Source organism: Chaetura pelagica, unplaced genomic scaffold, assembly GCF_000747805.2.
Source record: "Chaetura pelagica isolate M959 unplaced genomic scaffold, ChaPel_1.0 scaffold112, whole genome shotgun sequence".
In the NCBI taxonomy this organism is placed as follows: Eukaryota; Metazoa; Chordata; class Aves; order Apodiformes; family Apodidae; genus Chaetura; species Chaetura pelagica.
Genome location: NW_009952798.1, coordinates 887,521 through 904,409, shown reverse-complemented (window position 1 = coordinate 904,409; position 16,889 = coordinate 887,521). Strand labels below are relative to the sequence as shown.

Here is a 16,889-nt window from a genome sequence, read left to right as displayed (position 1 = left end):
GAGGAGTAAATAAATGACTGGCTTGCTTGGTGTGTGCCATGCAACCTGAATGTAGAGTGAAGGTTGGATTATTTAGAATAATAGTGTGCAATTATTTAATTAAAAACCTCTCTCTGCACAAGCTTTAAGGTAAACTGGACAGTCTTTTGATAATATTTTTGAGTGTTAAATGTAACATTTTTAATAATTTAAATTGTGAAGAGGTTTGGAGATAGCATTTTAGTGTCACGGTGTCACAAAATGACTGAGAGCTGATGATGGTTTTCCTCTTAATTGTCTTCTAGTTTTGACAGATCTTCTAGATGCTATGCACAATATTAGAGAAAAATTTGAAATTAAATCCCATTGTCAGTGTACCACCAAGCAAAGCACACAAGCTGGCAAGCTCCCTGCAATGAATGGTGTGTCTCAGGTGAGTGTAAAACGTGTCTGTACCTCGCCGTTTGTTCCAGTGTTCTGATCCTTGTGGATTTTTATATTTTAATAGTACCAGTTGCATTTTGAATTATATGTATGATGGTTAAATGCTAGCCTTGACTTTGCAATACATTAAAGTAAAGTTAAATGCTTTAAAAAAATTTGTTCTTTACAGGTTTTGCAGAATGTCCTGAACCACAGTAATAAAATTTCCCTGTGCATGCCTGAGTCTCAACAGCAGAACACTCCTCAGAAGTCTGAGACAAATGGTAATACCAGTCCAAGGAGTGATGTGAGCACAGACAGCAAACTAACACCACCTGAGTCCCAGTCACCACTGCATTGGTTAGCTGATCTTGCAGAGCAGAAAGCCAGAGAAGAAAAGAAAGGTACGTGTTTGAAATAGTCACATCACGTCCATGACTTTGGGGGCACTAATGATGTGTAACTGAATTAATTGGGAAAAATTCACACATCTTTCTGTAATAGAAAGAAAAGGTGGTGTTCTTTTCTCCCTTAATTTTATTCTTGAAACTGCAGTGCCTTCTCCTGGTGGCATCAGAATCTGTTACCAGAAGAGCCACCAGTGGAATGCACGTGTAACCTGGCAGTGTTTCCAGCTACAGCATCTCTCATTTGTGACAGGTACTCACTCAGCTGCATGTCTGAGATGCTGAGGAAGGTCTTTTCATGGTCACACTGTTTGACTGCATTTTGAAGGCTCTAGTTCATCCTCTGGTGTGTTTTCAGGTGAATAAAGTGTTAGTGCTACAGTATATTATCACCTCTATAAAATGCAGGATGCTGGTGCTGTTCCTATGTCTGCATCATGATACAACAGTGTAATCTTCCAATTACTGTTTTTGTTTTAGAAAACAAAGAGTGTTCTTCTGGAAAACATTCAAAGGAAGAAAAAGACCAGGATAATTTGGAATCCCAGAACTGTAAAAGCTCCCCTCCTGCATCCCAGAACAATGAACAGGGCTCAACCTTAAGGGATTTATTAACTACAACAGCAGGCAAACTGCGTCTAGGCTCTACGGATGCTGGGATTGCTTTTGCTCCAGTTTACTCTACAGGAACAGCAGTAAGTGTTTACAAGACGCATGGTTTTTATATCAGGATTTGAAAATCTCTGTAATTTGTGTTGATACATTCTAGTTAGAGCAGCCTGGATTGCTTTAAATATGAATTTATAAGCAAAACTTAGTATGCACACACATCTGCATTAGCTTTTTTTTTATATATGTGTTGGGGTAATTGATACATACTGTGAAGAAAATATCCAGGAAGCTTGATAAAGCCTTAACCTAACAAAGTAAAGGAAGATTCCATATATTTAGTTTTGTAACAACTGTGTTTTTGTAGCTTTGCCATGTCAGAGTGCATGCATTTTTCTACAAAGGAAGTAGGTAACTGCAAACTTCTAATTGGTAATGAAATGTTCTCATTCTACTGCAGAAGGAATTGCATGAACTTTATTTGCTTTTACATTGTTTAAGTTCACTTTTGTTTGTTTTCTAACAGAGTGGCAAGAGTGGAAGGTCTATGCCAAATATTCTTGATGACATAATTGCTTCAGTAGTAGAAAACAAGATTCCACCAAATAGAGCACCAAAGATAAATGTAAAATCTGAAATACAAGATGAGCCAAAAGATGATAGAAAATGTGTTCCAGATGACTGCAGTAAACTGTATGAGGATATTCAGTATTCATGGATCTGTGATAAACATGTTTTGTGGCTCAGAGACCACAAAAACAGCAACAACTGGAAGCTCTTCAAAGAGTGCTGGAAACAAGGAAGGGTAAGTATTGAGCTGTACAGTTTATAAAGTGACCTTGGGATGAGCTCTGGGGAAATTGTGTTAAAGGACACATTTGCCTAACTCCAGGTTTGAAAATGTCTTGTTAGCAGTGGGTAAAAGCTTTTCAGGTATAGCCCACATGTGAACCTTGTGTAGTTTAAACTTCAGTTAACTGCTAATAAGTAAGACATGATTCTTAAAGAGATTCGAATTTCAAATCTCTGTGTGTGTGTGACATCTTGGGTATGGATTTCTATGTTGCAGGAAATGTTGAGTCTTAACAGCTCAGTAGGGCCATGGTCTTCAGCAGGTGTTTACAGATGCATTTGTACTCCAGTTTAATTGAAGGAGGTGTTTACTTCCAAAAGGATAAGTGTTGACAATTTTATTAGTATTGATTATTTTATTTTATTTTTTACAGCCTGTTTTAGTGTCTGGTATGCATAAGAAAATGAATTTCAGCCTGTGGAAAGCCGAGTCAATCAGTCTAGATTTTGGAAACCAGCAGGCTGATATCTTGAATTGCAAGGACAGTATTATTTCAAACACCAATGTCAAGGAGTTCTGGGATGGTTTTGAAGATGTTTCAAGTACGTTACTTTAAATGTATTACTCTGTTGGTTCTCAATATGGTTAATGATCGAAACGGAAGTTAAAAATACTCTTTATGGATCTTGAGGCTTTGAAGAAACTTCTAAGTTAAAAAGAAAGCTTTGGGTAATCTGTGTCCAGAGAATGTGATGGAAACTTGCATTTTGTACCTTTGCAGAATTAAGGATACACTAGTATACTAGTTATGTTGGACTAAGAAACCAAACAAATATTGTTCCTCAACTTATTGAGGTTGTTTTGTATCCTTCTTGAGTCTTGAAATTAATTATCTCCTGTTTCGTGGATGAAATCTATGTAGACAGGTTAAGAGTTCAGTTATATGTTTTAGTTGAGTACAGTAGTAGTTTTTAGTAATTTCTATGTTATTTGCAGAGCGGCAGAAAATAAAAAATGGGGAAACAGCTCTACTAAAACTGAAAGATTGGCCTTCTGGTGAAGATTTCAAGGCTATGATGCCAGCAAGGTATCTCAGTGTAATATAAGATATTCTTCAGCTAATCTCCATATTGGTTTTCCTCTCTCTTTTTAGTGACACAAATTCAATTACATTCTTCTTTCTTTTCTTCCACAGGTATGAGGACTTACTTAAAAGTTTACCCTTGCCTGAATATTGTAGTCCAGAAGGAAAATTAAACTTGGCTTCTCACCTGCCAGGATTTTTTGTCCGTCCAGATCTGGGACCCAGACTATGCAGTGCATATGGTGAGTATGCCCCAGGCATAAGCAGTTGTCTCTTCCCTAATAAAGCATAGAATATCCCCTGTTACTGTGCTTGATAGAAAGCTGAGCTTGCTGAGGGGATGGTTTTTCACTGAATGTAGGAGAAATACTTTGCTGACTTGCATATTAACAGTATATACATCTCAGGAATGTAAAGTTATTTGCTTCTACAGTGCATTCTAATTTCCTTGTGCTGTTACAGGCTTCTGAAACATATAAATGGTTAGCTATTTTACATAGAGAGCCTGTCTTTAATAATGCTGTATGACAAAATACTTCATGAAGTATTAATCATGTTCATAATTCTGGTCACAAATCTCAGCATTTTTCTTGTAGTTTGTGTTGTATACTCTACACTCAAAAAAACCCACCTCTTCAGAAAAGGTTGTTTCCCTCAGAACTTTTTCTGGTTGCTCCTTTTGCAAACAACTTTTATTCTGTTTTACATGTTGTTGTAACAGGACGAGTGATGAGTTGTACTTTGTGGCATGATGGCTTTGATTGAAAAAGTTGTCCAGATGTCCTTTGAAATAAGCATATTAACCATACTAGTGATGAATGCATGGTCTGAAAAACTGAATCCCTAGTGCCACCTTTATGTAATCCTGCTGCAAGGCTTAGTGTTCTGAAGTGTCCTTTTGACTTAAACATGTATTTTTTCACATACTAGAACTAAAATTATTTTTCCTCTTTGCCTGGGGATTTTGTTTGGTGGAGAACTCTGCTTACAGCCAGGCATAAAGGTGACACATTTGATTTGCTAGTGTTGTATATTGAATGTACATATATTCTGCCCTGAACAGCCTGAAAGGTTGGTAAGGAACATTGTGGTCAGGAAGTGTCTTTGCTGTGCAGGGACAGTTACCTGGGCAGGCTAAGAGATACCTCAAGGTCTTTGGTAAAAAGTAACATTTTTCTGCTTAGCAAGTGCAACAAAAATGTGCTCGTAGTTTGCATATCCCAGTATTTTCACATTAAAGCCTGTCTGTACATAAAATGTTTTCCTGTGCTGCTCAGCGTGCTTTCAGAAATATCTTCTCAGCTGTTTTACATTTCTGTTTGAAGGTGAGTATGCAATACAACAAATCTTAATTTTATCTTGCGACATAGGTGTGGCTGCTACTAAAGACCATGATATAGGAACCACAAATCTCCATATTGAAGTTTCTGATGTCGTGAACATCCTTGTTTATGTTGGCATAGCAAAAGGAAATGGAGTACTTTCCAAATCAGGTAAAGGGAACCTTGCTGCAAGAGCTGTTGATGGGCCGAATGATCTGCTGCTCTTAAAATTGACACTCTCTTTTGAAGTGGATGAAAGATGTCCAGAAGTACTTGCTAAAACCTGGGGGATTCTTTATTTCAAGAATATGCACACGCATTAATTCTGCATAAAATACACTGCAGTTCATGAATTATGAAATGGTATTTGAAGCTCTTTGGGTTTTTTGCCATTACCTATAATTGATGTACAGCTCCTGTGCTGGTGCTGGCAGAGCTAATGAAAGTGCAGCATGAAGGACATTCTCTGGAAGCTGGGGTAGTTCTAACAATTATGTCAGGATGATATATTTTCCAAACCTTCTATTTATTCTTCTCCCTCTGGATACACCGTGTTAGCTTTATTGAATTTGGACTGTAATGTAATTTTTCAGCACTGGAGAGCGTATGTATGTTAATCCTCAGTATGAGGGTTATTGCTTATGTGAAGCAGTCTTTAAATCACTGAAATAGTTTTGTTACTTTCCCCTTATTATTTTGTCCTCTCATTCCATAATGAGCAAATGTAGATTTTGGTTGTGACCAGCAGAGCTGCAGTAAGGTTTGCTGTCTTTTATTGACTTTGTTTTCACTTGCAACCGAGTTAATAGCAATAAAGCTTCAGCCTGCTGGGAGCTCTAGCTCTTTCTGCTGCAGAACAGCATCCAAAACATTGCTCTTGCTGACTGCAGGAAAGCACCTTGTTTATCCTTTAGTTTTTTGGTGCTAGCCCTGCTTTCTATTTCAGGTAGGAGAATGTGTTCTATCAAATTCGAGAGAGGTAAAAAAGTTTAAAAACTAGATGTTGTTTGTAAAGGTAGCAGTGATATTCGTGCTCTGGTAACAAATCACAAACACCCAATGAGAGGATCACCTGGGGGCTTCTGTTGTATTCAGCAAACTTTCATCTGTGCTCAGTCTCACTCAAGATATTTGAAAGTAAGATGTTAAGTTTCAATTTTTCCTCCTGTCTCACTTGAAAAAATATTTTTGTTGAATCTCAGGAGTTTTGAAGAAGTTTGAAGAGGAAGACTTGGATGACCTTTTAAGGAAGAGACTGAAAGATTCAAGTGAATTACCTGGTGCTTTATGGCACATTTATGCTGGCAAAGATGCTGACAAGATAAGGGAGTTTCTGCAAAAGGTTGGTTTTGTCATAGATACTTTCTAAATACAGTCTAAATAACAGGTAAATCCAAAAGGGCTGGCGAAACCCACAAACTCCATTCCTATGCTGAGGGAAGTGGAGGAAGCAAAGTTCTTTACAGCACATAAATTATAGCTGACCTGCCACATCAGTCAACAAATAAAGTACATGATGTGATACGTACCTGTGAAGAGTTAGAGGTAGCCTGCAGGCTCTGAAGGCTCAGGAGGGCATGGAGATCTTAGTCTTGTCTGTCTCTAATACAAAGGATAATTTTTACATTTTTAGTATTGGCATTTGTAGGATAGTGTTTCTGTCACTGATCCATTCTTGCTTTATCAGATGCTGAAATTTTTGTGAATAAAATGCCTTGCAACCCAGCAGCCACCAGTTTTCATAAGGACTCTGTGTCATGTCAGTTAGCTCAAAGAACATGCCTTGGCATGAGAGCAGTGAAGGATTCTGTACCTGAGAGCAGCAAACTTCTTCAGCTTTAGCTACAGTGCAGATCATCCTTCAGCAGCATGTGATGAACAACTTAGAGTGACACCAGAACCCTTCAGGTCATTGCTTACTATGCAAGATGAAAATCCACCACTGGGCCTTTGATAGTCATTAGTGGCTTTAAATATAGAGGTACCATCTTGGAAGCAGTTTTCTGTGCCGTGTCTTCAGCATGTTTTCATGTTCTATAAGGCAGTCTTGATGGGTAACATAAAAATACTGAAATATAACTGAAGTGGTTGCTCAAGGAAAAGAAGTCCTCACTGTCTTCTACTGTGGGAAAAAATCCAGTGAGTTTTAACTGGCGAAGTCAAAGGGGTCCATAAACAGGCTTCAGGCCAAGGTCTCTACTGCAAGCAGGAAGAGCCTAAGAAATTTAGCAGTAGAGATTTTCTTGGACAATAAGTCAGTGTTTCAGTCCCAGCACAGCTGTCCTCTTGTGACTCAAACATTGGCTTTTTGAAATAAAAATCAGCAAATTCTAGGAGATTATGAATTACACAGTGAGGCTTTTCTCTTCATTCAAAAGTAGGTGCTCATGAAGGTGGCTCTTTAGTTTGCAAAAGTTGTGAAGAGAACTGCAAATGCAAGGGAATTGGTGGACAATGAGTATTACTCAGCATTTCCTCTTTCACAGCAGTCAGGGATATTTTGAAGCTCGTTGAGCAGCAGGTTTAAAACAGGAGCACTTAAGATGCTGTGTGATGAAGTTTGTCATTTGCTGCCATGGCTTGCCATGGTGTCCAAAAGAAACTGTGTACCACCTTGTGTTTGTGGTGTGGTGGTATTTTTGAAATACTGAATTGAAGGTTAATTTAGTCCTTGGGACCATTTGGCCTGATGATAAAAGATAAAAATCTCAGTATCTAGTTAATGCAGGAGAAAAGTGATAATGCACAAGAATAGTTTCAAGTTCTGAATCACATAGTTAAGTCTATTTAATATCAATATGAATAAAAATCTGTTTTTAATGAGATAATTGTCTCCTGAGTCATGACAGATGGACTGTATATTTGTTTTTTATCTTTAGTCACTTTTTTCCTTTAGTCCATGTGATTGATTAATTGGCAGGGTAGTATTTGTTCCCCTGTGGCTAACTTAATGAGTAATGGTTGTTGGAGTTCAGCCTACCACTGTCAGGAAGTTGGGTTTTTTAAGTCCATCATTTTTTCCAAATTCCTTGGTAGAATGGTAGGAAAACAACCTCTTGTCAGAGTGGTTGAGATTGGAAGAGGACCTCTTTTGTCTAGCCCTCTACTCCAGCAAAGTTGCCTAGAGCAGGTCTCCCAGGACTGTGATATCCTTAGTTTTATCTGCTGCTTTTTTCCTGAGCTGAGGTGGTTGTTGTGTGTCCATGTCAGAGCTGAAGGTTGTGAGCTTGCAGAATTGGCAGCACAGGAACTCCTGAGGTCAGATTTTATTTTCTTAATTAAAGAAGTCACACAGAGTGTGTTGCTTATCAGTAGATATGGTACTGAGTTATATAAAGGTCTGCATTTCAGAGTGTAGTTGGACTTGATGATCTTGAAGGTCTTTTCCAACCTTGATGATTCTGTCATTTTGCAGATATTTTCAGTTCAGTGGGGCTTCCCAGTTCCTTTGAGGCTCTTTTGAAGTCCTCACTTAAATTCCCATTTGGGTATTGGGAACACAGTAGTGTTGCTTCATAAATGAGGTGTACATCACAACTTACCAGCAAGAGGTTCAGCTTCTTTTGAAAGTGACTTGGGATCTTCCCTGTACTCGTAGATAGCAAAGGAGCAAGGCTTGGAGGTGTTACCAGAGCACGATCCGATACGTGACCAGAGTTGGTACGTGAACAAAAAACTTCGCCAAAGACTTCTTGAGGAATATGGAGTAAAAACCTGTACAGTTATCCAGTTCCTTGGTGATGCTGTCATTCTACCAGCAGGAGCACTTCATCAGGTAATGTACATCTAATTAAAGACACATGGGATTAAAAAATGTAAATACAATAATTTTTATTCAAAGACTTCAGTAGGTCTGTACTCAGATTTTCTTTTCCTACTGGTAGCTGTTAGTTTGTGGGAATATATAAGAAGGCACATTTGCTTGTATAGATGAGTAGCCAGCACTAACATACAGCAGCTTGAGTGCTTGAGATAACACTGTCCTTTTTTTCTTTGAAAATTAAAAATTAGCAGACTGTCATTAACCACTTCTTCCCACTTTTCATTTCATTAGCAAATTTCTAAATAAACTGGTGTTAGTTATGGCAGTCAGGTTAGTGTTTGTTTTTCTCTTCTAAACCAAGAGTTAACCTAAACCCAGAGAGGCAGGGAGAGCAACCCATGCTCAGGTTATTGGATGGTCAGGTGTCACTGTCTTCAGCCGTAGGACTGTAAAAACAGCTGCGATGTAACACAGTGTTTCTGTAACAGGATTTGAAAATTGTTTTTCTGCTCCAGATTAAGTTCCTTTTTACACAGAAGGTACATCAATCACCAGAGTAATCATTGTCCCTTCAGGAGCTTTCCTTACCATAAGAAAATGTGATACCACCTTTGCAGCAGCTGGGCTAATTTAATTGTTAGTTATGTAAGACAAAGTTGTGCCAGTGGGGCAGTTCTGGAGAAACAGTATGAATTTGTGTGGCAGGCTTCAGTCCTCTGCTGGCACAGTGTGTTACTTCATTTTGTTTGTGGGTTTTTTCCTCACACTCTGCAAACTGCTTCTCCTTGGTGAAAAAGGGAAGAAAGCACAAATATTTAGACATTATTTTTGTGCAGTTCTTATTTCTTCCCTCCATGAACCTTTTCCTGTTCCAACAGGAAATGGAGCCTGCTTTCTCGCTGCCTTGCCAGCTCAAGCACCACTAATTAGGTGGCTGACAATCAAGGAATGAGAAAGCATCCCCACCCTCCAGTAGGGCATGTAAACGATCTTGCTGTTAAAGACTTAATCATTGATCTCCACGTGGGTTCAAGCGAGGCCAGGCCTTTCTGAAGAAGATGCTGTTTGGTTTCTGATTCTGATTCAGCTTCCAACTACTGCCTCTTCTGGGCAGAGAGGAGGATTGCTTAGCATGTCACCATGACCAGGGCAGTAGGGTTTTCTCTGTGAAAAAAAATGGGTTATGGTGGTGACAAGTATTATGTCCCTAATCTGTCTGCTGGCTATGTCAGTTGCTGAGGCACTGAAAGCAACAGGTACCTTACTCAGACTAGACTCTTTTGTCATCCCAGTGAGTCTTCAGATGGGTTTCCCATGCTGGCATGGTAACCCTGGGTGATCTACGTGGGTTTGTTTTCTGGTAAAAGAAAGAAAAAAGAAAAACCCAAGTGACCAAATCTTGAGTTGCTGTATGTTACCTTTCCCTGTACCATGTCTCCAAGGGCTTGATGTTGCTTCACAAAGGGAAGGGACATCTGGCATAGCTGTTGTTCTTAGCTCCTATTAGGCTAAAGCAGTTAGGACTCACAGTTGGTGAGATTTGTGTTGCATTATCTTCCAGTAACCTTACTCTGATCTCTCAAAACGAGGGAAATATCCAAGATACAAGAGTGAAAAGGGAACCCATGGAAAATAGCAAACATACGGGGCAAAGTTGTTTTATATAGTCATGTGGCATTATATAAAGGCACACAGAACATAAAGCATGAAGTCATGGGACTGTTCCAGGCTTCCCTCCAGTTCCTAGGTTTAAGGACCAAAAATAAGACCACTCTTATCTTTGCCTCCTTGGCTTTAAACTTCAGATTGCTTTTGAAGTGGTAATGTTCTAGCTTCTGGCACTAAAGAGTTAATAACAAGATGTTTTTAAACTTTAGTGGGTGAAGCTGAGAACCTTTTCATCTTCAGTAAGAAGTTCCTGTGAATCTGCCACGTAGGAGGAAATGAAAGCTTGGTGTTCTTTCATGTACGTGCATGGTACTCCTGATGTAGAGATGCATAAATCCTGACCTTAGGGATCAGCACCAACACTTCATAGAAACAAAGCACATTTAAACACTTAAAAATAAGTCTGAACAAGAATACATACCAGGTTAAGTTTACATGTTAAGTGTTTCAGATTTACATGCAAATCACAAATCTTTAATAATTAAAACTGAACGAGTTGATACTAAATTTGGTGGGAAATTAACATTTTTCTTTATGTTGTGGAGCAGAGAAAATCAGGCTGAGGGATGGAGTTAGGGAGCCTGGCTGCCTGCAGTCACTGTGAGCCGTAGCTTCGGCATTTCCATCTTGGAACCAGTTAGGATTGTTGTCACAGGGCTGCTGCTACTGTGCTAGTCTGGAATTTCACTGTTTTTGCATGGAGAAGGTTGTGCATCTTTCTTGTAAACAACTGTGGGGGTTTTTTTTGTTTTTTCTCCCCCCAGCTTTTATGGATTCACATCTAGCTTTTCAAGTAACTTGTTCCTAAAATCATATGGTAGACTAAAGCATTCCTCTGGCTTCTCAGGTTTCCCCCTCCTCCCTGCATACTTGCAGACAGCAGTGACATCCCCCTAGTCATCATTTCAGTAGTTAAAGTCAGACTGTGGAAGGGGAGGAGGGAAGAGCCTCTCCTGTGAGCTGTGACGGTCAGAGTAGCCTTGTCAGTACCTCTTGTGGAAGGAATTGCTCTCCTGGGGAAACCAGAAATAGATAATGTTGGATGGGTCTCTGCAGATGCTTCACTGAATGTACTGTGAGTAGTGCACTGAAGGATTCTGTCTCCTTTCTTCCTGGCTGTAGAGGAGCTCAGAAGTGTCCCCTGCTTTGCTAACATCTGGGCCCTGTTCTCTGTCTGGCTGTTGTAACAGTGAGCCCTCAGCTCTCTCCTTGGAAACCTCCCCAGCTAAGAAAAAGGGGGTTTTACTGTTCTTTTGAATAGTTCGCTCTTTCTGCTGCTCTGCTCTGGGTCATCCTGTATCACAGCCATCCTCTAGGAATGCCCTCCTTGCTTTTAATTTGCTGACTCCACATTTGTAAAAATATTTCAGTGATAAATTAAAAGCTGGAAATGCTTTAGTCGATGATGGAAATGGGTTGTTCAGGCTACCTGCAAAACTTGTTCGTAGTAGAACAGGTTATTGTAATGTTGCCGTTTATATAGTGGTATTATCTTGATTTAACAGCAGGATTATATATTGTAAAAGAGCACGCTGAAGGTGATGCGACATCCTGCCGATGTTGAGATAAGGATGTAGGATAAAGGTCTGGGAGCTGTTGGGCTGAGCACTGGCTCCGGAGCTGAGCAGTGCAGGAACTGGCTGATCCTTGGCTCTGCAGCCAGGAGCTCTGGCCATGGGGCTGGACAGCCCTTCCCTCCCTGCCCACTCACCTTTCCAGCCTCAGCCAGTCTTTTCCAACGCTCACCCATCGGCCAGGCCCTGCTGGGAAACCTGTGCTCCAGGTGGGTGGAGGGCGAAGCTGTTTCCTCAGCACAACTGGAGCTGGCACAGCCGTGGGAGGGCTGCACTCCTTGCCCCACCAGCCCTGGGAGTTGTTGGTAAATATATTTGTGTGTGCCACTGTATCAGCTCGTATTTTAAATATTATAAATATAGCTGCCTGTGGGCTGTCAGCAGGGAATTTCTGTGTTAAGTGCCAGCCTGGCCAGGTAAAATCTGCCTTCCCTCCAAAGCCTGGAACACCACTAAGACAGGCCCTGGAAGGGAAGGGGCTTTAAGGCAAAGCCAAATTAAATTTCTGAGGGCAACAAATGCGGCCCCTTCTGCAATGGAAGGCAAGGGAATCATTTGTGTGGGCTTTGCACGGAGTAAAAAGGAAAACAAGGGCAGGTAGAGACTTGAGACCAGTGAGAGGTGTGAGCGGATCCAGGAGGCTGGAGCCAGCAGCCTGGCTGGCAGTGTGGAGATGTTCCAGCCACAGCTCTAGGAAATTCCCTGAGCACTGGTGGGAGCCTTGCAGGGGCACTTCTGCAGCTGTTCCCTTGCTTCTGGCTTTCTGTCGTCTGTCAGTCTTGTGGCATCAACAAATGTTCATCTCCAGAATGATTTCTCTTTCGATGAGTCTGCAGGAGGAAGCAGCACTGCTTTGACCTTGGCAATTACCAGGCTGCAGAACCCTCGTGTGCAGCAGGAGTGTTGAGCTGGGGGTTACCTCTGGGATGTCACTTGTAAAGGGACAGGCTAACCTTACAAATCACACGTGGGCAGTGGTTTTGAAGAAAGTAATTTTTAAATTAAGCCTGTGTCCTAAACTGTAAGCTCCAAAGGTGTTGGTTTTTTTTAATGTCTGCTGCCACAATGGAAATTTTAGAGTATGCATTACAAAACTCTGGATTTTGCTAGACTTGACCTTAAAATGTGAAGACCTTAATCAGCACTGAGCAGGGTGGGACTGGGATGGCAAAGGCACTCCCACCCCTCGGCTTTCAAGCATGCAGAATTGATATTGTACAACTTCATGAGCAGTTGTTGGAACTGGGGGAAATTAGGGTTTTGGCATGCTGTGGAAACAGTAATTTGTAAGGGTTTGGGTTTGAAAACTCAATGCTGTATGTTTCTGAAGATGATAAACAGCAGTTGGTAGTCAGGTCACAACCAGGCAGCATTTTTTCCTTTCCTGTCCTCCAGATACAACCTGGGTGTCTGTTTCGCTTAGCAGTTACCTCTCATCAGTAAGAAAAAGCGTTTAAGGGAAAAAAATAAATGCTTTTCATAGTCATGGCCCTCCTCCTTCAGAACCTGCCCCTTTGTTGTTGTTTTTTTTTTCTTCTTGTAACTGTTTTCACCCTTGGTCACTGCAGGGCCTGGGGCAGCCTGCCTGCCTGGCCCAGGGACAGAGCAGCTGCTGGCTCTGTCTGCAACCTGTAGTGCAGGCAGCAGGAATGGGGCACAGCAGCACTGCCTGTGCAGCTGGAGAAGGGGGGAATAACACACCGGAGTATGTGGAAATAGCAGCAGAGCACAGGCCGGTGGGTGTTGTTCAAAGTGAACCTTTTGCCAGAGCTAACTTAGATGACTCAAACACTCAAATTGCTCTCTGCATAAAACACATGAAGATGCCCTCTAATCTGATCAGGCAGTGGTTTAAGAGATCTCAAGGCTTATTTTTTTTCTCAATATATCTGCCCAAGAATAACCCCAATATACTAATTATCAGTCTCTCCTTGTTTTGGATAGGTGCAAAATTTTCACAGCTGCGTTCAAGTAACCGAAGACTTTGTGTCTCCAGAACACCTTGTACAGTCATTTCACTTAACGCAGGAGCTGAGGCTGTCCAAGGAAGAAATCAATTATGATGATAAACTGCAGGTAGGAAATGAATTCTGCTCTGGAAGCTGTTTGGAGGGCAGGGCATGCTCAGGCTCATTGAAATGCGGAGCGGTTGGTGGAGCAACTTCCTTGCTGCTGTTCACACAGAATAACAATGAGCAGCATCATGAATGCCAAGGCTGTAAATCACTCTGCCTTGATATTTCACCTTACAATTTAGAACGTGTAAAAAGGTGTTTCCTTTTGCACTGGCTTGGTGTGTAGCCTTCCTTTTTTTTTTTCATACACTAGGCTTAAGGCTCAGTCCTAAAGGCAGGTAGTTTGCAGAGTTCCTCAGTCATAGGCCTTATTAAATCTGTCTGATGTTCTTGCAGGTTAAAAATATCCTGTATCACGCAGTTAAAGAAATGGTGAGAGCTCTGAAGATTCATGAAGGTGAAATGGAAGATATGGATGAAAACTAAGTGCTCTCTGCTTTTTCCTGTTAACATCAAAATGGAGGTTATTTTTCCTAATCTATGAACAGTATGCACACTAATTTAAGCTTCACAAACCATCAGTGCCAAGAAATACAGTCATCCCATTTCCTTGTTAATGACACTGCAAAGGTAGAGCTTCGTATCACAGCCACTGTGATTCCATGTTAGACTTGCAAACAATTCAGCAGCATTCTGCTGTCCTGTATTATAATGTACATGAAGTTTGTGAAATGTCAAAGATTTAAGATGATGTATTTATTTTTGGAAAAAAAACCCACAAAATTCTATGCTATATTGTTGATCAAATGTAAATGTGACTTGTACAGTTTGCTAAAATAATTCAGATATTTTTCACTACATTGAGACAGTTACTGTGAGAGTAGGACACAAACACCAGCTATTGCCTGCATTTGGGATCTTGCTGAGTCCGCACAGCAGTCATGTCATAATCTGAAAATTACTGCCAAATAATTGTAAACTTTGTAAAATATAAAGTATATAAAGTAGATATTAAATACAGACACTTCAGTATTTTATTGAAGCTATTCAGTGTACAATTAAACGTTTTCAAAAGGTGTAATTTATTTAAAAATTGTCTCATTTTGGTAAAATTTATGTGAACTTTTAAAGCTAAATATTAAACTTAATATGCTATGTAAATATATACATATATACATTCAATGATGTATTTTTTTAAAACATTGGCTTGCTTTAATTTGTTAAAAGTGCAAGTGTTACACATGCTTTGTACATTGAAGTTGAAAGGGGTTTTACATTTTCCATTAAAATGACTTTATCAAATGTTGTCTGGTTTTTTTGTTTGTGTCCCTGTGTGGCAGTGGCTGGTTGGCAGAGATGACTCGGGAATCCCTGGGCGTTAAGGCTGGGAATGCTCTGCCCTCTCCGGGCCTGAAACAAAACTGCGGGTGGAAGTGCTGGGGCTCCCGCGGCTGAAAGAATCAGAAAGAGCCTCTCCCGAAGGGCCAAACCATTGAAGCTTTGCTCATGGTCTGTCTTTACAAGCATTACTGTGAGCAAGGGGGAAAAGGAATTTCTATAGATCAACATTTTAATAGCATCTTTGCTCTTTTACAGTTAAAGTTATACCTCAAAATCATGGATATTTAAATTTGGTTTATCTGTTTATTTAATAATGATCAATATTAGAGAGCTGAGCAGAATTCCAGTTCTTGGACTTGGTTTCAAACATTAAAGTGTATGTGGATCTAAATAATTAAAACTATTACTACGTTTAGATTTTATATCAAAGGTTAGGTACACCTGTTGGCTGGCATATGAGATGTCCCAAAGGGGACAGTCACTACCTGGGTTATTGCTCCTGCTCTGACCAGCTTTTGGGTCACAAATGTAAATTCTTTTCAGAATTCTGTTTCCAACAGTGAAGTTCTTGAGTTGGTTTTGAAAAGTTGGAATTTGTTTCAAGTTGCAAAGAAATAGGTTAATGTTGCTGTGCTTGGCAGTTGATTCTCAGCCTTGTACCTGGTTACACACAGCACCTTGCTAGAGTATCCCCTGGAGATGCAGAACCTGCCTGTGGACATTTGCTTAATGACAAGTGGACTTCAGTTGCAGATAATTCTTTTTAAGTTCAGGATATATCAAGAAATTAATTTTAATATGAAGTCTATTTAACCCTTTTGAGTTGTTTTGGTGAGGTACTTGTAACATTTCTGAAATTTGTTGAGGATGCTGATACTTGCATTCCTGTGATACCCTCCCTTGTTTTTTGTGCACACAAAGAGCAGTTGTTGGGGCCTGGCCCACGGCTCTCACCGCAGCTCACTCCGTGTCCTGGGGTGGCTTTAGCTGAATTGAAGGGAATGCGTTGTTTTCCCCTGAGTTACTAGCAGAAAGTATCATGTTTGCTGTGTCTGTCCTGGCCAAAGCCTCAGGCTTCCTGCTCTGCCTCTTCTGACACATAATCGGGTGCTTTGTGCAGCAGGAGCATCCTCTGCTCCTCGGGATCAGCCTGGGGACTGTCCTTTGGGCCCTTGGGCTGCCCTTGCCCCCCTGCAGCTCTCACAGACCTGCCTGTGCCTGCAAGGCTGAAGAACTCGCCTCCTGAGGTGGTAACTGAAGGAATTGTTGGACAGAGGCTGGTTTGTATTTCCACGTGTGAATATTAAAGTTCTTCCTTTGTGACAGTTTTCTTGCCACCTTTGCTGGTGAATCCCTAAGAGGATGACAAAATTGCTAATCTGCAAAAGCGTGTGGGTGAAACAACTGGTGAAGCAGCACAGCCCTCCCAAAGAGAGGTCTGTTAGATTGACAGGATTTTAAGACAAAAAGTCTCATTTTGGAGAGAGAACTGATGGACTGCAGTGTTGCATGCTGTGCTGCACAGTCACTGGGGTGAGTAGATTTTTTCCTGCTTTCGTAGCAAAGATAAATTGATACATGGGTTTGAACTGCATAAGTAGGATTTCACTGCAGTCACTATAGATTTTAGCTGTGTACATGACTTGTTTAGTGAGTTATTATGGCAGTTACACCAGATTGCTGTGTGCATCAGCAGACCACAACCAGTTTCTGAAGGTAACAGCTATTCCAAATCCCATGAAAAGAGGCAAAAAATTGTGGTGTGCTTTTTTTTTTTTTTTCCCCCCCCCCATGTGGTGGTGGTGTTTGTTTTTTTATTACTTGTTGTACCAAACTCATCCCATGTCTCAAGATTCCTGGCTCTGTCCCAGCTCTGTCCCAACAGAGTGGAGCTCCCTACAGGAAGCAGGA

The 16,889-nt window shown here is 40.7% G+C and overlaps 1 protein-coding gene across 1 annotated transcript in view; it reads left to right on the top strand.

Annotated features, from left to right (window-relative positions):
- The window catches only part of JMJD1C (jumonji domain containing 1C), a 121,488-nt gene extending 106,557 nt beyond the window's left edge, over positions 1 to 14,931 (top strand). The window contains 12 exon segments of the mRNA XM_009994879.1: positions 285 to 412; positions 593 to 806; positions 1,290 to 1,504; positions 1,945 to 2,223; positions 2,645 to 2,813; positions 3,208 to 3,298; positions 3,407 to 3,537; positions 4,666 to 4,788; positions 5,820 to 5,959; positions 8,216 to 8,392; positions 13,567 to 13,698; positions 14,034 to 14,931. Coding sequence (XP_009993181.1) covers positions 285 to 412; positions 593 to 806; positions 1,290 to 1,504; positions 1,945 to 2,223; positions 2,645 to 2,813; positions 3,208 to 3,298; positions 3,407 to 3,537; positions 4,666 to 4,788; positions 5,820 to 5,959; positions 8,216 to 8,392; positions 13,567 to 13,698; positions 14,034 to 14,123 — 1,889 coding nt within the window. The 3' untranslated portion in view covers positions 14,124 to 14,931.
- The last annotated feature ends 1,958 nt before the right edge of the window (positions 14,932 to 16,889 follow it).